Below are 26,631 nucleotides of genomic sequence, written 5' to 3'. Positions count from 1 at the left end.
GGATTTGTATGGAAGAAGGTGAAGAAAACACACTGCTTTAATTAACATCTACAGGAACTGCACTTCTATTTCAGGAATTATTTTCTACAGATACAGGAAGACAATGTGCATAGAAGAAATACTTTGCATTGGCAGCCCATGCTTCAGTGCTCTGGGAGTGTTTATAGCCCTGTGAGTTTAACACTTCATGACTGAGAGCTGCCCTTCATGGCAACAGAACCCACAGCAACAATGACCTACATCACCATCTTCATCTAGACACTCCTCATCGGTGCTCAGGGTATTATTATTAATAAGATATTATTTCGTTTTCTTAGGGAAATACAAATCAAGTACTGTATAATTCATTGTACCTGTCAAAAAATATAATGCTGGTAATGAAAACAAAAAATAAAATGTTTGTATTATTTTCAGAATCCAGAGGATAGATTACTGTGAGTCAGACTCCAGCAGTGAAATCTGTAATTCCAGGACAGACAGTCACTGTGAGCTGTAAGACCAGCAGTGAAGTAGCCTTCTGCGCTTCAAGCAATGACTACCTATCCTGGTTCCAGCAGAAACCTGGAGAAGATCTATGCAGCAACTACCCGTCAGACTGGGATCCCAGAGCGTTTCAGTGGCAGTGGATCTGGGACTGACTTCATTCTGGCCATCACAGGAGTCCAGGCTGAAGATGCAGCAGATTATTACTGTCAGAGTGCTCACGACATCAGCAGTAACTTGCTGCTCACACAATATTATACACCCGTACAAAAACTTCCCTCAGCAGAAGAACATCACTGCAGCGGAGATCGACTGCAGGTGCTGAGGATGGAATTTCTGTAACTGTACTGAGCTTAATGATGACACAGACTTACAGTTCCTTGCTGTATTCACACTTTTCCAGTGCTGTCACAACTTATTGAAGTACAAATTACATCTACTCTAGGTATAGTTTTTAGTAAATATTTGTCATCAAAATTTTAAATGTACAAAGTGATCACTTTTAGACTGTATTCAAAAGAACCTGAAAGTTATCACAAACTGCAGAGAAAAATATGTTAATGACAACTAAAATTGGTTGATTACACGAGTGATCACCCCTCTATATCAGTGGTTCTAAAACTTTTTGGACCAAGTACCACCGCTGATCAAACCAAAGCACCAAAGTACCAAAGTATCACCTACAAGTCATCTTCTCATAGGAACCACAGAAAATCTCAATGACCAACAAGAGCGCGCACGCACACAAACTCACATACACATATAATAAAAGTAGCACTGAGCACGTAGACAATCTGGATCGTACCACCTTCATTTTCTAGCAGTGCCAGTGCTTCATTTTCACCATGAAAAATAATTAACAAAAGTTATAAAAGGTAGTAGATGAAGAGGTTAGAAATAGAGCGAGAGATTTTCTTAACTTCTCTAGTTCACTTCGTGACCTACGTTGTCATTCAGTTGTCGTCCTACACTTGTATGATTATGTCATGAGAGAACGAAATAGGGTGTCAGTATCAGTGTCTTTACTCAAGAAGAGTGAGAGGAAGAGGAAGAGCTCTGTCAGGGTCTTCTGAAGAACAGCTCTCATTTCTCTGGGTACAGTTGGTATGATGCCATCTGGCCCCAGAGGTTTATTCATGTTTGAGTCTCTCCAGTACCTGAAGAGCAGCTCTCGTTTCTCTGGATACAGTTTCTTTGAAATAACTGATTGAACGAACTTTTGTTTTAAGTTTGAGCCTCCATTTCAATTTTCCTTCCTATCTCCCTTGTGGCCTTTCTAATATCCTTTTAGATCTGCATTTGCAGTTCTCTGTACTCCATTTCTTTAACTGTTATTGCTTAATTATTTTAAAAATGATTTATCTTTTAAACTGTCTCCAATTCTTTCAAAGTCTGCATTGTTTGCTAAAGGTTCTGTCATCTCTGCTTGCCCCTGTCTTGTTTGGAAACACAAGACCCATAAAAGCATTAACACACATTAATTATGTTTAACACTGCAGTTTCTGTTGCTGATCTTCCTTACTAATCTCTACAGTTGTTTAAATACTCTCAGCCTATTATTTGCACAGTATCATCTCTTCTTGTAAAAATTAGTTTTATAAAATATTCTCTAACATCCTGTCTCAGGGGGAGACTTCAGAGACTGACAGATCACCCCAGAAGGGGCCAGTTCTAGTAGCAGCCCCGGATGGGGACTGAGGAGGTAGTGAAAGCTGAAGGTTCCAGGTTTGCAGAGTGAGGAGTCTAGGAGTACAGGAGCTCACAGACGGATATGGTCAATGAGAGCTGGAATACTCTGATAGAGGAACAGCTACAGTCTTTGTGATGCCAGTCAGCCAGTACAAAAGAAACAAGATTGACCAGGAGGAGGTCTCTTTCCACTGCTCCTCATTCGATAGGTTACAGACTAAATTCAGGTTACAATCATTAAAAAGGAAACAACATCTATCACTCTATCACTGAAGCCAAAACAAAAGCCTGGATGGCTTTATTTCAGTGTTTATAAATGATTTGATTAATTATACACAACAGTCTTCTCATTAACAATCTCTTAATACAATGAACCAAACTGAATTTAAAAATTCAAGGATTTACACACAGTTCTACACCATATTTAATTACCAATCACAAACTAGTCCGTTTCCTAAAGCCAGTTTTGGGGCAAGATCTGGGAAAGGGGCCCCTCTAGATCATGATTTGCACAGACACTACTATTATCAGCTCCCAACACAAGCTTATTTTATAGAAAAATTAAATATATGAATTACAGAACTAGAAAACATATTAACCAGCTTTGAGGAACACTTAATAAACAAGTTGTAAACCAGACCAAAAATCCCAGATTTTAAAACGATCCCTTCTACTTCAAAATTATAGCAAAGCATAACTTAAAAAGTACTGCATTTAAACCTTTACAGAAAGGAATTGCAGAAATAATAATAAAATACAGTAAGTGCACTCAATAACAAGGGAGGTGAAATCAGTAAGTCTGATCAGATGGGAAAGGTTTATAAACCAAACATCCTATGAAATAAATACATAGTAGTCAACCAACTGCGTGACTGATGATTGCCAGTCCACTGAGACAGCCTTGTGTCATGGCTGACCACAGGTATGCTTTAATCACAAGCTTTGAACAGCTCCTATCTGCTCCTGCCTCTGTCACTGGGAGAGCGACTGCAAGCTGAAGACTACAGGAGTTTGGGTTTACAAACCCCCATTTAATGAAATACAGGAGATACCATAAGGACACCAGAATGTTTTCATGTTGATTATGTGAGGCCCTGATGAGCTCCAGTGCTCCTGCATTAACATCATCTCGTACACATGGAAGGAGCTCGTCAGGGCCATCTCAAACGAGCCCAGGCCGAGCTTATCACCTCATTAAGGGAACCTCACACTATTCCTCAGGGCTCAGACATTGAGTCCTCTACCCCAGAGTGTGTGTTGGCTCCTGCTCCACACTCTCCAGGACTTCCTGCCTGGTTCACTGTGCATTTCTCCTGCTGCCGTTATCCTACCTATTTCACCCATGCAGCTCGGCCGCCCACCGCCTTTTTTTCTCCATCATTATCCTCCAATAAAATCTACAAACCTTCACCACTGATCAGACTCTGGCAATGATTAATTAATTATGCTCCTTTCTCCATCCACGGGCCCGGTGTAACAGATTACATATATTTGCTGAACGGTCTTTTGTACTGTACACCCACTTTCAAGTTTTTGTTTGGATGGGCAGTGCTAGTTTGCAGCAGGCATGTGTACCATTGCAGGAAATGTGAATCGGTCAGCTTCCATTAGGATATTTCACAGCAGCAACAGAAAGAGCCACTACAGGGAATGTTTTGCTCACATTAGAAATTGACAATTAAAAAGATGTTGTGTTGCACATTGCGGGGGCCCCCTGGTTACCTCAGGGCCCTGGGCAGTGTTCTAGTTCTGCTGTGCCCAGGGCCCTGCTCACTGGACCAATCACATGAGCTCCAGAGGCATTCCAGTCACACAGGACACTGACCAGGCAGTCAGGCCAGGTGTGTCCAATTCTCACTCCCAGGAGAGGCCCTAGACAAAGCCTTGGCTTGAGCCACCACAGAGTCAAAAGAGTGTTTATAGCATCAAGAGCAGGAGGTACCTCTTTACACACAGAAGTGTAGGTGCCTGGAACACGCTGTCACAGCTGTGGTGTGGAAACCAATTCTATTGAAGAAGAGGTGGGATGAGGATTTTAGATAATCAAAAATCACCAAGTAATTCACTTTTAAGAAAGCCCATTGATCCAGCCATGTGTTTAACTGGAGCAATCTGGGTGAAGTGCATTCTAAAAGGGCACAACAGGGGCAGCAGTGGTCTAGCTGAGATTTCAACTTACAGCCTTCTAATCAGCTAATTGAATCCAAGAAAGCAAGATGGGCCCACTAGCCTCCTCATTTGCAATCTTTTTTGTGTGTATGTGCAGCTTGTACCTTCTTTGATCATTTAATCTAAGCAGTCAAGACAAAAGTAAGATCCATTTTGGAACAGGATTGGTTTTTCAGGTGAAAAGTGTGGAGGAGATTTTGGTAAATGTAATTTCATAGGAAATAAAGTCAATATCTGTTGTGTTCACTGGAGTGTTCATGCTAAACTGCTCCTCATGTTCTGTCACAACACACAGCACCAAGCCTGTGTTTCCAGCACTGACTGGCTACAAGTGCTGCTGAACCCAGGAAGACAATTTGCATCGAAGAGACACTTTGCATTGGCAGCACATGCTTCAGCGCTCTGGGAGTGTTTATAGCCCTGTGAGTTTAACACTTCATGAATGAGAGCTGCCCTTCATGGCAACAGAACCCACAGCAACAATGACCTTCATCACCATCTTCATCTGGAAACTCCTCATCTCTGCGCAGGGTATAATTTATATTTGTCTATGTATTTACTTAAACATATTTTTTATTTATTTGTGATGAAATATTTACAGTAGCTTTAACCATATTATGTAAACAAGATTCATAAAAAAGTATAAAATAGCAAAAAGAAGTTTTAGCATTCGAGTTTTAAATTCTCTGTGTAGCGGAGCTAGTTTGGATACGGTGACATCATCGCCCTCCCTGCGCATAGCAGGGACATCAGATGCCCGAGAGAGGTTTCCTTTAGTCCATGCGGCTGGTTTTCAGAATCCAGTGGACAGGTTACTCCACTGGTACCAAAAGAAAGCTGGAGAAGCTCCTAAACTCCTAATATATTATGCAACTAGCCGTCAGACTGGGATCCCAGAGCGTTTCGGTGGCAGTGGATCTGGGACTGACTTCACTCTGACCATCACAGGAGTCCAGGCTGAAGATTCAGCAGATTATTACTGTCAGAGTTACCATGAGCTCAGTAGTAGATATCTGTTCACACAGTGTTACACAGCCGTACAAAAACTTCCCTCAGCAGGGCTGCACAGTGACTGCACTGCTGCAGCTGGGACCTACTGCAGGTGCTGGGGATGAAGACAGATATAGCATTTCATCTGTCTGAGTGTTTCTAATATAAACCCAGAGAGCAGTGTGAGTGCTGTGATTCTGAGTGTTTCTAATGTTGTAACAGAAGAAATAAGGTTCTTGATCCTGAGATGAAGTAAAACAGATGAGTTTATTGCATGCAAGGAACAATAAAGCCGAAGTCTTGTTTCCCGCAAGAAACAACAAAACCGAAGTATTGTTCAACGTACTGTTACAAACTTTTGGGTTATATAGTGTTTTCTTCTCCGTTTCTGACGTCACTCGGTCTGATGGTAAAGAGGGGGGTTCATGGTATTTGGCCAGTTTACGATGTTCTGGCGAAATGGTCAGTTTAACATTACACCCAGGGGGGTTCCTAGCTTGCATCTGCAATCCTTATCAGTTAACCCCCTTTCCTGCCATAAACCCCAGCTTGTGACTTAGAAGTCTAAACCCCCTACAGAAAGGATTAAATTCAAACCCCCGTCTTCACAAGTAAGAAAAAAGAAAAAGTATGAAAATGAAAAATTCGATTTTAAATGTTACTATCTAAAAATGTACACTTTGGCATTAAAATTTGTATTTAATACTAAATGCTGTATACACGAAAAAATTACATATACACAATTTTATATATCAGATTATATTAAATAATCACTTTACATTCATGATCACTTAAGTCCACAGAGGCTTTATTAGCTCCACCTGGCGGTTTCACATGCTGATTCTGGATACTATTAACATAATGTAATTTGCATACTATAAAGCGTTTTAACGCATATTGATATGATACGCCCACCGCGTTGTACCGCAGCATACCCTGCTTGTTTTGAATGGCTGCATCTGTATACAGGTTGAAAATCCTTTATTCGAAATTCCAAAATCCGAAAACCTCCAAAATCCGAAACTCTCCAGCTCACAGTGATGTCATCGCTGACGTACCCTCTCCCTCAATTTTCTCGGACCTGATGTAGTTTTAATGTCTGGGGCTGCATTTATCTTCAAGTTTGTAAGCAGTGATCATTATGTTTTGTTTTGTTTTTTTGTACAGTATGAGTGTAACTTCATTTTATTTAACTGTAATCATATTCAATGCTTTGATTTTATACCTTACATAAAACTTAATACCTGTATAGTAAAAAATAAAATACAAATGGTGTACGTGTGCTGTAACCTTTTAATTAAAACATGACATTGTAGGTGGAGACTGATCGTACCTTTCTGATGGTATTATGTAAAATTATGATGGTAAAATGTATATAAAACTACATTCAGGGTATATGTATTAGCTATATTATTAAATGTAAATGAATATTGTGTTTAGACTTGGATCCCATCCCAAAGCTGTCCCATTTAATAGATGCAAATATAAAAATATTCTGAAATCCGAAAAAATCCAAAATCCGTAACACTTTCGGTCCCAGGAATTTCAGATAAGGGATTCTCAACCTGTACTATACATGATTTTAAGGCATCTACGCCCAGTTTCTTAAAATGGATGCTTATCAAAAGGTCTTTCTTGCATTCCTTTCTAAGTAATGACCCCACATTTGTGAGTTTCTCTCCAGAGCAGGGGACTTTTTCTCTAGACTTGAAAATCACCACACCTACTTTGTTCATGTCTAAATGCTTTTATGGCTGTGTCTGTACAAATCTTATCTCTCCTTGACAGAGAGGTTCACAGTTCTTCTGTGCTTTGAGAAGCCAAAAGGAATAACAAACACCTTATTATTCAAAGATGCAGGCATGCAAATTTACTTGTGAGCAGGAAATGAGCATGCATACCCCAGTATTCGGTAGTATGACTTACAAGTTACATGCAGTACTCTGCACTCAACTTTAAACCTTCTACTAAAGCCCATGAATACTCTCTTCATAGAGGTTTTCACACCGGACTTTATTTTTGACACAATATGGATTGGACATTGATTGTAACGGTACTATTTTGTTGCCTCAGATGTTGCATTAACCTGATCAACCACATGAGTGCCCACTTCCAGACACTGACCTATACATTACACTTTTCCCCTTCGAACCATGATCTAATATTCCTAAAGTGTATATTGATGATTCAGGCTTCATATGTAAATACACAGGCATGCTAACTTTATGGTTTGATGTATTTCTTCTTCTGATTAAAGTCAACTTATTGATTAACTTACAGTATGTTATCTTTCCAAAATCTCACCACTAGAGGGTGCCTCAGGCACTGGTTGCCCAGCTGTGCAGCAAAGGCACAGATTAGTGTACCTAGAGGCACATGGCTCTCCATTTCAGGCCAACAGTATATAAAACTCTGCTCTGAGACCTTGGAGTGCTCAATATTGATTACCTCTGCTTAGAGCTCAGGACCTTTACTTACTGTTCTTTTTCCCTGTTTTGAGTATTCTGCTATTTACCTTACATCCTTCTCCTGTTCAGTTCAGTCCTTGTTATTTTTCTTTCTATTCTTTGCCCGTTACTCCTGGTTACTTCTTGTTTCCTATCTCGTACTTCAGGCATTTTATTTCTCCTCAGATTGCCTACCTGGTACTTTATTTCAGAAATCCCTTCCTTTATTTCAAAGGATATCCTCAGTTTGATGAATGAGCAGCATTGTTAGAAGCTAGTCAGATGACTTATGAACCTGTTGAAATCTATGCTGTTTATATTTTACAGTATGTACTCTTCTTCCTCTCTGTGTTAAGAATAATGTTAGAATATTTGGGCTAATGTACTCTTGAGATGTGGTAAGGTTTCCATTCTCGAAGTTCATGCTCATGTCAGAAAGAATTACCAAGATGAACACCATTTAAAAAAAAAATCTTCTGAGGTTGACAAATGTGCAGTGTGCAAACACAGCACTGCATGACATACTCCAGATCCATGATCGCAGTATTCCACTGAGATGAAATTACAGTCTTATGAGATATGCAGAAACCAGGCATCTGCAGGAAAAATCACTGCCACAAGCAACCCATAAAACAATCCATATGCACAAAGATGGTTCAGCCAAAAGTCTTATGACTTTTGTCAGATTGTCCCATGTCCTGTGGTAGGTGTTCCAACATACTTGCCATATGATATTTTTTTAAATCTATTTACAATTGTGCTTTTGGGGGTTATTATTTTAAATACAAAATCAGTAGTGAAGATCTCTCAATACTACTCATAGCCTAGTATAAAATATGACATTCAGGAATAATGTAAAAAGTGCCTTTTCTCTTGTGTAAGCAGAGGTTAAACCTTAAACACACACTGAAATCTAAACTTGAACTGTCAGCTCCACCTGAATGTCCATGAATGAACACACATTGATTATTTTTGGACCTCTAGCAGAAAAAAGCCAAGACCTTTGCTATATTCTTGTGCGTTTTGTGTAAGTTTACAAAGTGGGTTGAGACTTTCCCCTGCAAACCCCACAAACTCTTTGGACAATATGAAATCTGAAGATTCTGTGTGATAACCAAAGCTTTACAATCCTGCTTGAGAAGTGTCCAACTTGTTCACTGTCAATCACTTTTGGAATTCCGCACATTTTGAAAATGAGATGAATGAGGGTTTGTGCCACAAGTTTTTGGTGTAAGTAGTCACTGAGGTCTTTGTTCTCTGTCACAGCTTTGGCAAAACAGTAATAAAACAGGCATGCTACAGTATATATAACCACTATTTATTAACAATAACAAACACACACACGCACACATTAAACAACACAACATTAAACATGAAGCAAGGAGTCTCAGAGGCCTATATCCTGACCAATCAGAAAATCCCAGACTGAAACGAGGTACAGTGTATAAAAATCCTATATAACACCTACATAAACCAACAAGAGAGATGAACCTACTGTCTAAACTATGCTAAATATGACCTTTAGTTAAACATTTTTCTCTATAACTCTGTATGCTACAAAGTGAATAAGGGAACCTGAAGACGTAAGGAAACCTATCTACTTATTCTAAAAAAACATCCATTAATCAGGAGAGACAGTTTTTCACCTAAGGTTTCTCATTACTGGAAATCAGAGAGTAAAAAACAAGAGAATGTCAAGCTCTCTTGACAAGATTCAAGTACATGGTCTGGTCTTTGGTTGATCTGGACAAGGACCTCTTTATCACTCTCTCACATAATCAATCACATAATTCGGATAAATGCCAGTGCATTCCCACGACCCCTGTCATTTAGACAACAGCCCAATCCAATTCCCAAAAAATGACAACGCACAAGCTAATCATCCTATCACGTCTCTTGCTTCTCACTGCACTTATTATTTAAACCTCCTCAGCCTTCACTTCACCGCTTTGTGTTGAACAGTTTACTGTTTTCCTAAGCTCTTACCATCCGAAACCTTTGTGATCCCTTTCTTCAAGCCTCCCGGATACGACACTGATTGCTAACCCGACTCCGTCTTCATCTTGCCCTTTGGATTTGTTCGCACCCTGGATAACAGCCCCCTGGATAACGACACTTCCCACATACCCAACTCCAACTTCGCCTTACCCTACTGGACTTGTTCACTGCCCGACCTGCATAGGGTTCTTCACACCGCTTCTTACACTCATGCCTGGCACTGTCTTGTGTTGTGTCTTTTTGGCCTTCCTTTCCTTTATTTTCTCAGTGTCTTTTTATCCTGTGTTACTGGACGGTTATTCACTAATCATTTGCCCAGAATATAATTAACCAAGGCAAACCAGACACATTTTGATTAATGTGTCTCAGACTTTCTAGAGGTCTAAAAACATCTATTTTTTTTTCTTTGAAGCTTCCATGAACTGCAAATGCTGATATTAACCTGATAGTGACCATTATCATTAAAGTCTTCAACAACACAATTGTCCCTTCCAATAACTGTAGCAATATTTTTACAAATTATCCTCAGTATCAGACAATTTAATGGGAAAAGATTATTCCTCTCAGACTTAATTTGCTACAAGAATTATATTATAGACTAACTAAGGACAAAAACGTATTGCATTTCAACATTTTGTTAACAAATCATTACAGAATCTCATCATGTTCTATAAAACTTGATTTTTAATCAAACAGTTTTAGTTTAATGTAATGGCTATTTAGTACATTACTAAATGTACTAAGATGAAAATGTAAAAGTTGCTGTAGGTCACAAAAGGTCAGATTTAATTTTAGTTCTCTTTGTGTTTGATGTGGAGACTATAAAATACTTTTTGCTTAAAACTTATTATTAATGTGTTCAACTGATAACTAACTAATAAGTTTGTAACATAGTGTCCTTGTATTCTTACATTTAAAAACAGGAAAAAATGGAAAAGAACAGGAAAACAAAATTGCATATTTAAGTACTGTATTTCAGAACTAAAACCACACGTTTAAAATATGATAACAGATCTGAATGCTGTAAGAGTTTCTGGACTAGTTGTAAGCCTGTTTGATGGTACCTGTATAAAAAGATTTAGCTACTGACACATTTTGAGCTACTGAGTCGTTTACAACTGACAATACCTTAAACAAAACAGGGAAGGTAACACTGATTTAAATTTGGTAATAATTTACAGTAATTCAGTCGGGAAAGCACAGCACAGTGAAAGTGAAAGTCTGCGTAGCTGTTCTGTGTTTGATTCCAGAGTGGGGCATCTGTGTGTGTGATTTGAATGGTCTCCCCAAGTTCATGTGGATTTGTACCATGTTCCACACACCCTAAGTCTCTGAAATATCTTTATGTTGTTGTGTGTGAGTGTGTCCTGTACAGGGTGTGCTCTGTACTAACTGGAAGGGCTTTCTGTCAGTATGACCCTGAGCAGGAATAAGCAGTTTTCTTAAGAGACAACTTCTCTAGGGGATTAATGAAGCTTGGATTGAATTTCTGTGAAACTGAAACTCCCTTTTCCTTATCAAGTGATGTACAGATAATTTCCCGTTTTTTAGGATCATCTATCTATATTGATGGTGCCACAATTATGCAATGAAGTTGCTGGCTGATTTTATTTTGTTGCACTTTAGGAAAAATGGCTTTACAGTACCACACAACTGCTACAACTATTGTAAAAAATACAACAAAGGTGCTTGTTGCCTAAAAAGCTTTATTACTATCTATTATATCCTCTATTAAAGCAGAGAGTGTTCACTGTGTAACAAAAAGTGTATTTCCGATGTGCGTATTTAAAGTTTCCATCTGCTGTCACATTATGTATTCTATGTAGTATAAAGTTGAAACCATCTTAGTAATTAGGGCTAATCCTATAGTTAGTACAAAGCTTATTACCAAATGTCCTTATGCTGGTTTCATCTAATTTTCTTATCTTTCTTAAGCTGCAGCATAGTATACATTTAATATATTGACCTCCCACAATTTTTAATATTGATTTATTTTCATTTAAATATTCTGTTGTTAGTAACAAGGACAATATATTTAAAATATAAAATCTATTAATATTTAAATACATTAAAATGTATTTAAATGCACCCTAATATTCTATAGGTAAAGAATGTAAATATATATGTTTATAAAAACATTAAAACACTTATTTTATGTAGGTCAGCTAAGAAGAAACAAAATCAGAACTAGAAATGACTAGTTTTGCTTTGGGTGTGCTGAAACATGTAGTGAATTACACAACTACCTAACAAGGAAGTAAAGTAAATTCTGAGAAACTTAAAAAAAATACCCAGCATGGATTAAGCAAGTCAGCAGGTCAGCAGGTCATATCCTCCTGTATAAAAATGAAGATTTGTGTTCTAAGTCACCATATAATCAACGATCACTGATTCACTTACAGTAACAGTCCAAATCAGCACCATGCCCCTGTCTGTGAAACACAAGTTGGTTGAGGACTTTGAAACTATTGAAGAATTCTGGGCAAAATATGGAGAAGATTTACAGGTACTTTACAATGCTTTTTTATATATCTTGCAAAAAAATAAATTATCGCAACATAAAAGTAAAATAAAACATGCATATTGGAACCTTTTACAGCATACAAGGCATTGTATAGGAAGAAACGTAAAACATTTAACTTTCTGTCAAAGCTCTGGAATTGAATACATGTACTATTTTTGTTTTCCATGCTAGAATACTTTATTATTCATATATTATTCATAATTAATCAAATGCTTAATAAACGCATATAGACTCTGTTTATCCAGTATACTACATTTTAAAATATCTTGGAAATTATGCTGTGTTCACATTCATGAGATTGCCACCCAATCAGTGGTTCCAATCAATATTTAAGTATAGATTAAAAGATGTATTGGACAATTTGTGCTTATAAATTGTATACATATGAGCATTTCATTTGTGTAATTTAATTTGATGACAGAGTATCTGCATTAAAAACTGACCGCTGACAGAGTGAATTTTTAAATGACTGCTTGTATAGTATTGTATGTATTTAATAGATAAACGATATAGTTTCATCAATCACAGTATTGATAAGCGTGAGAAATGCATGAAGCACAGTTACAAAACAGTGCTGGCAATGCAGACTATTATGTATCAAACTAATCTGTTTGAAGTGTAATCCATGTAAAGAAACAGAGGTAAAGGAAGACTTTATGCCGTCTTTCTGCTGTCTGCTGTCATGCTTTTTTCAGCAGTTTGGAAACTTTGGCATTTGCGGAGTGATTCACAAAACTTTGAAGCAGTCTCAAACTGTCTCTGGTTATTTTAAAAGTCATTCAAAATCCTTTTATACAAAAGCTGAATTTTCCATGCAGTGACAATAATTTTGTGTTACAGCCTGAAGCTGAAAAATTCAAGCAGCAACCTGAAGTGAAAGAGCAACCAAATTATCTGCTTTATGTTTCTCAGAGAGAATATGCAACGATTAACCTTAGTAAAGGTAGAATCCTGAAATATATTTTATATTAAAAAACGTTTTTTCCATATGAGTTTACATTCCATGAATCTGCAGTTTGTTGGGAAAGAGGTAGCCTTTGTTGTTGTGTTTTCAAAGAAGTTTTATATTGTTCCTTAGGTATTCTTAATTGCACCACTTCTGTTGAGTTATATTGAGTGATGGTGCTCTAGCTGTTAAGCTTTGTAATATAAAGGAAATTACAAAACATAACAAAATAATGACTTTTTATGATGATTTGTTTATTGTCTTTTATGAAAAAGTGTCAGAATCACTCAAAACAGGGGGATCTGATGAGGGCTTAAGCAAAAGAAATAATGTAGAACAAAAACACAAGTACAACTAAAGTTAAATGATCATAAAGGAAAGCAAATACATACTGTATAGCCCCATTGCAGGAGAGTTGACTACAGATTTTACAGTTTAAGATGATGGGAAAGAGTTGAAAAGATGGAGATGGGGAAAAAGAGGGGAGCCGAGATGGGGTGGAGCTGGGAAGGATTTTATATCCATTGATGAATGTCATTTAAAAACAGATGACAAAACATGAAATCACTTACCACTTACAATTTACTCAACGTTTTAATTTTGTGAATAACTTCAAACACATAAGCAGTGACCTATGCTGTGGACTGATATGGTAGCTCGGTCATATTTTGGAATAATAATAAAGTTTCTTATAAAGTGGACATTTTGTTACATCAAAAGATTTAATGCCAACCTTAAAATATGACCCCAAAACAGGGAAGGTAACACTGATTTAAATTTGGTAATAATTTACAGTAATTCAGTCGGGAAAGCACAGCACAGTGAAAGTGAAAGTCTGCGTAGCTGTTCTGTGTTTGATTCCAGAGTGGGGCATCTGTGTGTGTGATTTGAATGGTCTCCCCAAGTTCATGTGGATTTGTACCATGTTCCACACACCCTAAGTCTCTGAAATATCTTTATGTTGTTGTGTGTGAGTGTGTCCTGTACAGGGTGTGCTCTGTACTAACTGGAAGGGCTTTCTGTCAGTATGACCCTGAGCAGGAATAAGCAGTTTTCTTAAGAGACAACTTCTCTAGGGGATTAATGAAGCTTGGATTGAATTTCTGTGAAACTGAAACTCCCTTTTCCTTATCAAGTGATGTACAGATAATTTCCCGTTTTTTAGGATCATCTATCTATATTGATGGTGCCACAATTATGCAATGAAGTTGCTGGCTGATTTTATTTTGTTGCACTTTAGGAAAAATGGCTTTACAGTACCACACAACTGCTACAACTATTGTAAAAAATACAACAAAGGTGCTTGTTGCCTAAAAAGCTTTATTACTATCTATTATATCCTCTATTAAAGCAGAGAGTGTTCACTGTGTAACAAAAAGTGTATTTCCGATGTGCGTATTTAAAGTTTCCATCTGCTGTCACATTATGTATTCTATGTAGTATAAAGTTGAAACCATCTTAGTAATTAGGGCTAATCCTATAGTTAGTACAAAGCTTATTACCAAATGTCCTTATGCTGGTTTCATCTAATTTTCTTATCTTTCTTAAGCTGCAGCATAGTATACATTTAATATATTGACCTCCCACAATTTTTAATATTGATTTATTTTCATTTAAATATTCTGTTGTTAGTAACAAGGACAATATATTTAAAATATAAAATCTATTAATATTTAAATACATTAAAATGTATTTAAATGCACCCTAATATTCTATAGGTAAAGAATGTAAATATATATGTTTATAAAAACATTAAAACACTTATTTTATGTAGGTCAGCTAAGAAGAAACAAAATCAGAACTAGAAATGACTAGTTTTGCTTTGGGTGTGCTGAAACATGTAGTGAATTACACAACTACCTAACAAGGAAGTAAAGTAAATTCTGAGAAACTTAAAAAAAATACCCAGCATGGATTAAGCAAGTCAGCAGGTCAGCAGGTCATATCCTCCTGTATAAAAATGAAGATTTGTGTTCTAAGTCACCATATAATCAACGATCACTGATTCACTTACAGTAACAGTCCAAATCAGCACCATGCCCCTGTCTGTGAAACACAAGTTGGTTGAGGACTTTGAAACTATTGAAGAATTCTGGGCAAAATATGGAGAAGATTTACAGGTACTTTACAATGCTTTTTTATATATCTTGCAAAAAAATAAATTATCGCAACATAAAAGTAAAATAAAACATGCATATTGGAACCTTTTACAGCATACAAGGCATTGTATAGGAAGAAACGTAAAACATTTAACTTTCTGTCAAAGCTCTGGAATTGAATACATGTACTATTTTTGTTTTCCATGCTAGAATACTTTATTATTCATATATTATTCATAATTAATCAAATGCTTAATAAACGCATATAGACTCTGTTTATCCAGTATACTACATTTTAAAATATCTTGGAAATTATGCTGTGTTCACATTCATGAGATTGCCACCCAATCAGTGGTTCCAATCAATATTTAAGTATAGATTAAAAGATGTATTGGACAATTTGTGCTTATAAATTGTATACATATGAGCATTTCATTTGTGTAATTTAATTTGATGACAGAGTATCTGCATTAAAAACTGACCGCTGACAGAGTGAATTTTTAAATGACTGCTTGTATAGTATTGTATGTATTTAATAGATAAACGATATAGTTTCATCAATCACAGTATTGATAAGCGTGAGAAATGCATGAAGCACAGTTACAAAACAGTGCTGGCAATGCAGACTATTATGTATCAAACTAATCTGTTTGAAGTGTAATCCATGTAAAGAAACAGAGGTAAAGGAAGACTTTATGCCGTCTTTCTGCTGTCTGCTGTCATGCTTTTTTCAGCAGTTTGGAAACTTTGGCATTTGCGGAGTGATTCACAAAACTTTGAAGCAGTCTCAAACTGTCTCTGGTTATTTTAAAAGTCATTCAAAATCCTTTTATACAAAAGCTGAATTTTCCATGCAGTGACAATAATTTTGTGTTACAGCCTGAAGCTGAAAAATTCAAGCAGCAACCTGAAGTGAAAGAGCAACCAAATTATCTGCTTTATGTTTCTCAGAGAGAATATGCAACGATTAACCTTAGTAAAGGTAGAATCCTGAAATATATTTTATATTAAAAAACGTTTTTTCCATATGAGTTTACATTCCATGAATCTGCAGTTTGTTGGGAAAGAGGTAGCCTTTGTTGTTGTGTTTTCAAAGAAGTTTTATATTGTTCCTTAGGTATTCTTAATTGCACCACTTCTGTTGAGTTATATTGAGTGATGGTGCTCTAGCTGTTAAGCTTTGTAATATAAAGGAAATTACAAAACATAACAAAATAATGACTTTTTATGATGATTTGTTTATTGTCTTTTATGAAAAAGTGTCAGAATCACTCAAAACAGGGGGATCTGATGAGGGCTTAAGCAAAAGAAATAATGTAGAACAAAAACACAAGTACAACTAAAGTTAAATGATCATAAAGGAAAGCAAATACATACTGTATAGCCCCATTGCAGGAGAGTTGACTACAGATTTTACAGTTTAAGATGATGGGAAAGAGTTGAAAAGATGGAGATGGGGAAAAAGAGGGGAGCCGAGATGGGGTGGAGCTGGGAAGGATTTTATATCCATTGATGAATGTCATTTAAAAACAGATGACAAAACATGAAATCACTTACCACTTACAATTTACTCAACGTTTTAATTTTGTGAATAACTTCAAACACATAAGCAGTGACCTATGCTGTGGACTGATATGGTAGCTCGGTCATATTTTGGAATAATAATAAAGTTTCTTATAAAGTGGACATTTTGTTACATCAAAAGATTTAATGCCAACCTTAAAATATGACCCCAAAGTACAACTGAACCATCTAGGAATGTTCGTTTCTATACTGAGTCAACAGCATATATCAAGTTCTTTAAAGACAATTTAATAATATTATAGGAGACAGGAAGTGTTAACAAAACTAAAAAATAGCTATTTTTTCATGTTTATATCCATTTTGAATGGATTACAAATAGTGATAATCATTGTTTTACTATAAGGTGAAGTATTTTAAAAAAGCACAGCCAAACAAAGAACATTTTGTGACATTTCTTTCCAACTGTTACAGGACCTGTGACTAGAATCGGAAGTGATGAGGCAACCACCTGCCACATTATTGTCCTCCATTGCCCAGGTTAGTTACTGCTTAACTGGAGCAGAAAAGTAAAAGTAGCAAGACATTATTTTTAAAAAGAACTCTACAAGAACATGAAAGCGATGTTTTGTATTTCAGAAAATAGCAACGATTATCTGAAAATAGGTATAAATTAGTACTTTTCTTTATTCTTTCCTTTCTGACAGGACTTTTCTGACATTTGGCTAATCTAGCCTGCTTGGTAGTGAGTGCCTAACTGGTCCAAGAATCTAATCTAGCCATTTCCTGAAAACAGGGACACTTTGTTATACAAAGAGTTTATACTAAACATAAGAATGAGATCAATTAGCTACTTGCAACTAAACAGGAGATGAATGGTTTCCTCTCATTTATAGCCTTCATAGTGTCCTTAGATTTTTTGATTACTTGCTCAGATTTACTTATACACAAGCAAGAATTTATTTTATACAAAACAATAAATATGTTGCTAAACTGCCAAGCTGAACTCTCTTCAGCAAAAAACAGTTCAGCTGTCACACATATGTAGTAGTGTTCTTGATTATTTAGTCTGGAGTCACGTTTACCATCCTGCACACCACTGTGCATATTTTACTGTTGTAAGTTTTCCTATCAAAACCTTTCTGGGATATTCTTTCTGCTTTACAGGTAATTGTTCAGCAATGCTATATCTCACACAACCCAACTTCATATGGGTAAAAAACAAAACATTATCTGCATCAAGCTATATATTTTGCTTCAATAACTCACAATACTCTGTCCCTCTGATAGATAAAATAATATAATAGTTGTTTTCACACTGGACATTTCACAATGCCAACATTTACTACTAGCTGACTGCTCTGCTCTTTTTCAGGCACTGGCAAGGTCAGCTTGGCTCACATTGATGGCTCCAAAGTGGGTGTTGGAGTGAAAGCATTGGTTGAAGAGATGAAAAAACAATGCAAGGATTTCTCACAGTATGTAATTACAAATAACAATCCTGATAATAGTCCTACACATCAATATTCTAAGACTAAACAGTAACTGTAATATTATGTTTAGCTCAGGAGTAGCATACATGCAGAAAGTAAATTTCTTTGCACATTTATGGTGCTGACTATTATACTCCAGGTCTTGCTTAGTTAGAGAGATCTGATGAAAGTATCCATCCATCAATGTAGTAGTCAGGATACAACCTGGACAGGACACTAGTCCATCACAGAGTACACAAACACAGACAAACGTGCTCACACCAGAAGGAAACCCACACAAACACAGGGAGAGCATACAAACTCACACAGATAGCACCCAGGTCCAGAACTGAATGCAGGGCCCCAGCAATACAAGCCAGCAATGCAAACCATTGTGCTGAAACCATGCTTCATAATTTTACAACTGGTGGCCGACTTTAAAGAAAGTGTTTTTTTTTTTACAACAGGCTGGATCTCTACATGGTTGGGGGATTCTTTGATAAGAAAGGGATTTCCCATGACAACACCATGAAACTGCTTCGTGAGTGAAATTGGCTTAACATTTGTTACAGGCTGTAACAGTGTAATTCAAATTAGAATCTTATCAGATCATAAACTTTGATGTTATGTATAAAATCGTGGTCTCTATTATAAATTTTATTTTTGAATTTCAGACCAGAACATAAAGTTATAAATTGTTCCTATAAGCATAGCAAAACTACAGGAAATCAAAGTGCATGTTTTTTTTAACTAAAACATTGTGATGGCTTGCTTATCTTCAGAGATTAATTTCATGATCCACAGGTCTAAAAACAGGATTAGTGGAGTGGATGGTTCGAAGGTGCACAAACAAAAACAGAAATAAAACACACAATGCAGGCTTACAGAGCCTTACAGCCAGCAATTCGCACAAGTTGGGGTACACCCTGGTCAGGACACCACTCCATCACAGGGCACACACAGACTCATAGAGACAGAATACACATTTTAACAGACTTTCTTGCATGTATCCTTCCTTTCTCATTGGTGTAATTGCAGGTGAATTTATGAAGACTGCCAAATTGAACTTCAGCTGGCCTGTGTGTCAGGTAATGCTGCAGACCCAGAAACCATGTGTAAACTTTTTCATAAGGAACATGTGGATTGGTTTCTCAGTCTCCCACAAGGTGGCTCCAGGCTTATATTTTCCTTTTTTTTTCTAGAGATGAATGATGTTAACAGACAGGGGAATCACTGGCAGTGGTATATGGTGTAGGTAAGACCATTTATGCATTTAAAGCTATGAATACAGACTCAAAAGACATGCAGAAAGAGCATAATCAAATTATTATTCAGCATTAAACGAGGAGAAACAGAATTGAATATGTGAAGGAAGGATATGTCAAAATTGCCTAAATGTTATAACAAACTGCACAATGACTTTCAGAATTCTTGAACAGTACATATAAGGTAAGAAGACACTGTCAAGCTTGGACTGGGACTGTCTTTCATCCCACCGTTGACAATGGCAACCCCAGCACTTGCACGAGCTCACAACCAACTACTGAGCATGTGCACACAAGGCCAAGGAGCCTGTCACTCAGACCCACATTCCAGCCATCAAAGCAGGTCTTCATCAGTTTAAAAAAACTGCTTATTTAAGGCAGCTCATTCCATTCTGTGTGTCTGTGCATGCCAATGCTTCACTTTTCTCCTGAAAAAAAAAATACTCCTACTGGACCACTGATACAGTGGAAATCATTTTTTCTTTTTTTCTGCCAGTGCTCTCTGGATTCTCCAAAGGCAGTTCACCATTTGTTTGACCAGTGGTATCCCATCTTCCAGCAGTTCCATCTTTTTCCCCAATGGGAGCCTCATCCATTTTTATGACATTCCTCTCTCATTTTTACCTCATTCCCTCTTGCTTACTTTCAGGCAGTCTATTACTTTAGCCCTTTACACCACATTACCTGTCTGCCCACATTTTCTCTCTCTGTTTATTTCCAGACATGCCCGAAGTTATTCGCTTGGGCTTCAGCCAGTCCCCTGGCTGCAGCTATTTTTTTCTAAAAAAAGCTACAGTATATACACTTTGAGTATGAGTATCTGTATAATGCCTGATAATTGAAAGACAAGATTGTCTTGAGTTTTGTTCTGATTCCAGCCACTAAAAAGGAGAACTGAGTGAAAGATCTCAGGAAATCACCTCATATTTCCTTTAGATAATAGCCAGGCTTTTTTGGCACATTAAAATGTCATGTATGGGGTAACAGTTTATTCAGAACTACTTTTTGCTTTGAATCCAAAGTACAACACCTAGCCATTATAATGGGTGTCAGGAAACTTCCTCCCAGCTGCAGGTTCTTTTTATCTCTCAGAACTACTAGTACATCCACAGACCAGACAAGACAGTAATCATCTAAAATATCATATTTTATTACAGTATTCTGATCTTCCCATCACATAAACGTAACACAGTCATTCCTATAACTACACACCCAATGCAAAGAGCACATGATATGACTCACTCATAGAACAGTCAAGGGTTCCAGTTACCAGAACAAATGACCCAAATGATCAGTCTGTCACTGCTTCTCTCCGGAACTTGCCTGTGTCTCCTTACGCCACGGTGAACATCCCTAGAGGGATTGGATTCATCCTCAGAGGGATTGGAAGTGTGCCTGTGATGTCTTGGGTAGAGGCAGAGCTAACTGCTCAGGCCTCATTGAGGAACTGGCTGAACAAGATGGGGAGGTTTACATACATTGTGAATTTACACTCTGGTCCAGAACCCCCTTCAGGTAACAGGCACAGTCAAAGCTGCCTTGAAACCCCACCCCACCAAAGTGTGTGGTAATTACCTGGCATCTGTGCTATGTGGACCTTTGGTCAGGGTAAGAAGTTCAGAGAACAAGGTGGGAAGTTCAGAGACCAAGGCATTGCATTAACACATAGGGCGACACTGCCCATTCAATGACCACTTATGACCAATCAGCCCCAGGCATCTTTTGTCCCACACCCATTATTTTTCACTCTGTGACAAAAATAAGGCAGAAGAACCAAACCAAGGGGAAAATTTAGGAAATTAAGGTTACCCAGTGTGAAAATGACTCAACAACAAAGAAAAAATCACTTTGCTTCTTACCTTTATTGACATCTGCCTACAAGAAATAATTGCAGCTCTCATCACCAATCGATTTAAATAATGTCTATTTTTCCTTTACATCCATATTCTTTCTAGGTGTGAAGATGGATGGTAACTCTTTTCACATCTATCCAGCTACATTTCCTGATAAGGGCCCTGATGCCACTCTGAGAGGAGCAAGACTGACAGTCGACAAGATGGTATAAAAAGCCGTGTCATAGTACCGTCTGGGTGATCTCAGAAGCTGCTCAAAAAGAAGCAGCAACACTTTGCGGCCCCCACACATTCTGAAACACAGAACCACAATGCACGTAGAAAAGCATTGTGTTTTAAAATACCGGAGGATATTATGAGCATGTAGTACAGTGGGTCATGTTGACCACTGGTTACTAGAAATGATCAACTCAGGCAATATCCTTAAAGGAAAGTGTCAGTGTTTTCAGAGTACCCCTTTTATATAGTCTGATTACTTATCAATTGTTTCCATTACAGCAGTGGTTCTCAAACTGTGGTACGCGTACCGGCAGTAGTACGTGGAGTGGCGCCAGGTGGTATGCCAAATGACCCTGGAACTGTGTCGTGTGCGCTGAAAAATCGGGACAGGTTTTCATATTTTGTATTTTAATACGTGTCGAATATGCAGCTTACATACTACGATACAGTGCGCGCTAATACTTCAGTGGACACAAGAGATACTCTGTAATTCTATACCACTCTATAGGAATGCGTGCTACGGATGATGACCAATTGTATTAAAAAAAAAGCTACTGTATAGTAGGGAGAAAGGAGAATGTGCGTGATTTTGGAACAATGCCAACGTTGTAAACACAGGAATGCATAGAAATACGTGCTACGAACGCAGGTCATCTTGTGAGCACCCGAAAGCGTGATAACAGAAAAATATTTAAGAACTGTTCTAATTTGAGAAAAATACACCGAGCGTCTCTGTGTTTAGCTCCCATGCGCATGAAATAAAAACTTTAAATACGGAAATAAAAAGGAAAACGCGGAAAAATGCAAGCTTGCGGATTGCTAAAGCAGGTAAGCTACACTATTTTTGAAGAACTTTATTTACTGTTGGCAAAAGAGCTGACACGTATTATGTGTAGAGAAAAAGCTGCTAAACAGCTCGACCTGCTGCCCCCCTCCCCCTGAAAGACACAGACAGGATTATATCAAAAGTACACTGATAGAGCGCGTTAAGATGAGCAGATGTTTTTCACTGCAATTAGATGAGTCTGTAGTCGATTTGGCCAATTTGCTCGTTAACGTTAGATACGAATTTGAGGGTACGTCCTATGAGGACTTTCTATTCTGTAAGACGCTACCAACAGGAACTAAAGGAGAGCACATATTTCAGCTTCTGAATGAATTTATCGAAGAGAATGGCCTCGACTGGATAAAATGCGTCTGAGTTTGTACAGACGGTGCTAGAGCAATGACAAGCCGACATAGCGGTGTAGTTGCACGAATTAAAGAGGTTGCTCCAGAAATTAATGTACGCATTACAACATCAACCGCGAGACCTTTGCCGTCAAGAAAATGCCTGATGATTAAATATCTGTTAGACTCTGTTTTGAATTGTATCAAGGCTCGAAAAATTAATTCACATCTGCTTTGCTCAACTAAACAGGCTCACCCCTCTCACTGAAATGGTGCTTTTTTATTAGTTGTTGTTAATGTTTTTATTTCTGTAAAACACTTTGAGAAGCCACCTTTAAAGGCGCTATATCAAATAAAGTTGATTATAATATTTATTACATGTATGTGTGAGTGTGTGTGTGCACTCGCGCTCATATTGGTCATTGAGAATTTCTGGGGTTCCTATGAGCTGATGAGTTGTAGGTGGTACTTGGATGCTTTGGTTGGATTAGGGGTGGTACTTGGTCCAAAAAGTGAGAACCACTGCATTAGAGTATGACATTGGATTTTTTTTATTTCAAAATCACTATGCACTGAAATGCAAATAAGATTTTAAATGAACTTGGAGGAAATTGCAGATTTACAGATATTAAATGTGGTCTTCTTTTTCAAAATAAATGAAGATTTTGCACAAAAAATACCACCATAGATACTGGTGCAGTGGGAAGTATTGTCTCCATCTTTTTTGCCTATAGGATGGTCTCAATGGCGGCTCAGAAACAGGAAACAAAATTGATTTGAAGATGCACCTGAGTTGACATGTTGGATACAGATACCGAAAAATCAGTTAATATTGAAACCGAAATTAAAACAAATTGTAGGACTTCCAAATTTTTGGCAATTATTTTTGCCATCAAAATGCGTGTTTTGTGTGATTGGCTTTGATTTACAGTCTGGATCCTGACTATGATTCACCAGTCATTATGTACAGGCATTGTCTTACGCTGGGCAAAGCTATATCTTACACTGGTCAGCAGCCTGTATCATTGAACAGTCTTTGTCCTCTAACACTGATTTTAAAAGTTTGTATTTTTAATATGTGGTATTATATTTGTATGAATAGAAGTTTGGACAATGTTGGGGCACTTTAGAAACTATTGGGGCAGTTAATAACTAAAACTTTGTTTTCCAACAACCTTTGCAGAAAATGTTTTAGTAACATTATACTGTTCTAAAATGCAATGAGTACAGAGGGTTTATAGATTTATTTATGTGGATCAAACATTGTTTAAGAAAGAGGAGAACACCATCTATATTAATTTTTTGCTCATTTGAGGCTTACTTAAATATCACCTAAAGCCTATTGGTAACATGCGCATATGTCTGTGTAGAAAAAGGCTTTAATGTTTTAAGTTAAAAGTTCTTTGGTATAAAAAAATGCACATCTATATATATACTGTATAGGTGCAACTGTTATTCATATTCATCAGCAAAATTTGTATTCATATTGATTGAACATGTATTTATAGAGATTTTGTATATCTTGATAAAATACATTGTAAAATATAATGATTTAAGTAGCTACAATAAAGACTATTTCATTGGAATCAGTAGAAATCATCAGACTTTTACAGTAAGATAGTGGTGTTGACAGAAAGGCTGGTACCAGTGCTTTGCATTTACTTGTAGTTCCAGAAGAATTGGAATTTTTTTTATGTTTATTCTGTAGATGCGTAGAGTGTACGACACTGAGAAGAACATGCTGATGGTTGGACCTTACAACTTCTTTGAAAATATTTTGAAGACTGACGATGACAGCCGTGATTTGACAGATGAGGAGATACGAAGGGTACATTTGATCTGTTGATATCTGTTTATATATGATGCCAAGTCAGACATCTAGATTTGATTTCTACATGTGTCCTCACACAGTTTTAATCTTTGTCATATATACATAAAATAAACTCAGAAATATTATTTCTGTGTATGTTTGGCTGTAGAAATGTGGTTTAAAAACAGTAAGGTATTCATTTTTTAATCTTTGATTACAAGTATCCCTTCTGAAAATATTAAAGAGGTTATAAATATTATCCTTATTTTGTTCTATAACAATGACTTCAATAACAATCATTCTGAAATATCAAAGTAGTAAGAAACAGCTTCACAGAAATAGGTAATAGGTTTAATCCATGCTGAAAAAAAGAAGAAAGAGAACACAACGTTTCGGCTGTGGAGCCTTCTTCAGGTGTGGACCTATTTCACAGAAATAGGTCCACTTTGGTAGTGTGAACAAATATTATACAGTACATTTCACTTGGGAAATTTACAGTTTCACGAAGATATGCTCAAAAGGGATCTCAATGTTTATTTAGATGATTCTATTAAAGACTATAAAGGAATGAGTTAAAAATAAATTATAGCTTACAAAGTGAAATTTAAACTTAGGCATGTTATGATTAAATCTTACTATGTACTAATCAGACTTAACTTATAGTAGTAGAAAGAGTTCAAAGTGTACCAAATAAAATGGTTACTGATCTCAGGGGTCTGCTTTCCTGTCATATAAAGACAGGTAAAGAAGTTGAATATCTGTAAGTTTTTGATGCAATACCAGTTTTGTCAATAATTTGCATTCAACTACAGAAGACTAAAATTATTTGTTTTGGAATTCCAGCTCATCAGGCCATACATTTATTAACCCCTCTAAGGAGTTAACGGCTATCAAAATAGCAGGAAAGGCTTGAGTATAAAAGGAAAACAATGGGTTTCTTTAATCATCTGCTGAGTTAATCACATGAACTACATGTGATTTGACTGACTGATTAGATGTGTGGATAAATGATTTAAGCTTGGGATTGTCTATAAAATAAGCAAGTCAGGCTCTGCAGCTACAGTATTTCACAGAGAGGTGTCAGTAATATTATTTGTCTGAAAATGTTTTATATGTATTGACAAATACTACTGTACTAAATACAATAGGAGCAGAGGTATAAAGAACAGAACCAGTTAAGTAAAGGACTTGACATATCAATACAACCATAATATGACCATAATCAGAATATTATGATATAATATAATGTACATGACATTCATTCTGTTTTCATATTTTCTACAGGCTTTTTCAACCTCACCTCTTGTTGAAAGGCCAGAATTCGTCCAAATGATAAAGGAGCAGTACAAGTATCTTGCAGACCATTTGAAGCTACAAATAATACCCAGTGTTCCTATTGGATATATAATGAAACATGGAAAATGGATTCCAAGCACTAACTAAATAACACATTATAAAAGAAAATAAGTGACACGACTGCATTTACTTCCCAAGTCCCTCAACTAAAAGAATGTTACTAAAATTCAAAGAGTGATGGGTCAGATCACTTAATGCTTTTGATCACAAAAAATAAAATGATTTCTTTCCTGCTACATTTACAAAAATAAAGAGGATTTTGAAAATAACTTGTTTTAACTATGAAAAACTAATTGATGGCTTCTTGATAATGATTGCTTATTGATGGTGTAGTGTGCTCTCACGAGGCACCAGTTCTGTAGTGTTTGGGCATTTACGGGGACAATTATTAATTGTAGCCGTAAATCACAAAATGATTATTTTGATGGCCTTAGAATCCAACCATGCGATATAACTCAAACAACGCACACACACACGGGTACTAATACACGAGGATACATTTATTAATACATAAAATATGCATATAAACCTTACAGATCTTATTGTGAGGGTTCTCAGAATACAAAAGGTATATATTCATTCAGTTACAAAGAGTTACACATATCAAGAGGACATACGTT

The 26,631-nt window shown here is 36.8% G+C and overlaps 1 protein-coding gene and 1 long non-coding RNA gene across 3 annotated transcripts; both read left to right on the top strand.

Moving 5' to 3' along the window:
* Nucleotides 1-12,085: 12,085 nt before the first annotated feature.
* LOC138224100 (uncharacterized) lies at nucleotides 12,086-13,287 on the top strand. Its single transcript, XR_011182445.1, has 2 exons — nucleotides 12,086-12,282; nucleotides 13,141-13,287. It is a non-coding gene; the product is annotated as an uncharacterized lncRNA (long non-coding RNA).
* Nucleotides 13,288-15,205: 1,918 nt separating this feature from the next.
* Nucleotides 15,206-26,249, top strand: LOC138224122 (protein N-terminal asparagine amidohydrolase-like). 2 transcript variants are annotated; one of them, XM_069180561.1, is made up of 10 exons: nucleotides 15,206-15,366; nucleotides 16,225-16,327; nucleotides 17,341-17,406; nucleotides 18,242-18,344; nucleotides 18,806-18,879; nucleotides 19,377-19,426; nucleotides 19,541-19,593; nucleotides 21,559-21,662; nucleotides 24,554-24,673; nucleotides 25,940-26,249. In XM_069180561.1, the coding sequence occupies exons 1-7, from the start codon at nucleotides 15,283-15,285 to the stop codon at nucleotides 19,544-19,546; spliced, it is 486 nt and encodes a 161-aa protein (XP_069036662.1). In that variant the 5' UTR covers nucleotides 15,206-15,282; the 3' UTR covers nucleotides 19,547-19,593; nucleotides 21,559-21,662; nucleotides 24,554-24,673; nucleotides 25,940-26,249. The 2 variants fall into 2 exon arrangements, with proteins under 2 accessions (XP_069036662.1, XP_069036664.1); XM_069180563.1 differs by lacking the exon at nucleotides 19,377-19,426 and having other exon boundaries at nucleotides 15,208-15,366.
* Nucleotides 26,250-26,631: the final 382 nt, after the last annotated feature.

This window comes from Lepisosteus oculatus, chromosome 18 (genome assembly GCF_040954835.1).
Source record: "Lepisosteus oculatus isolate fLepOcu1 chromosome 18, fLepOcu1.hap2, whole genome shotgun sequence".
In the NCBI taxonomy this organism is placed as follows: Eukaryota; Metazoa; Chordata; class Actinopteri; order Semionotiformes; family Lepisosteidae; genus Lepisosteus; species Lepisosteus oculatus.
The sequence above is the reverse complement of the archived record's forward strand: the minus strand, read 5'-3'. Positions and strand labels throughout refer to the sequence as shown.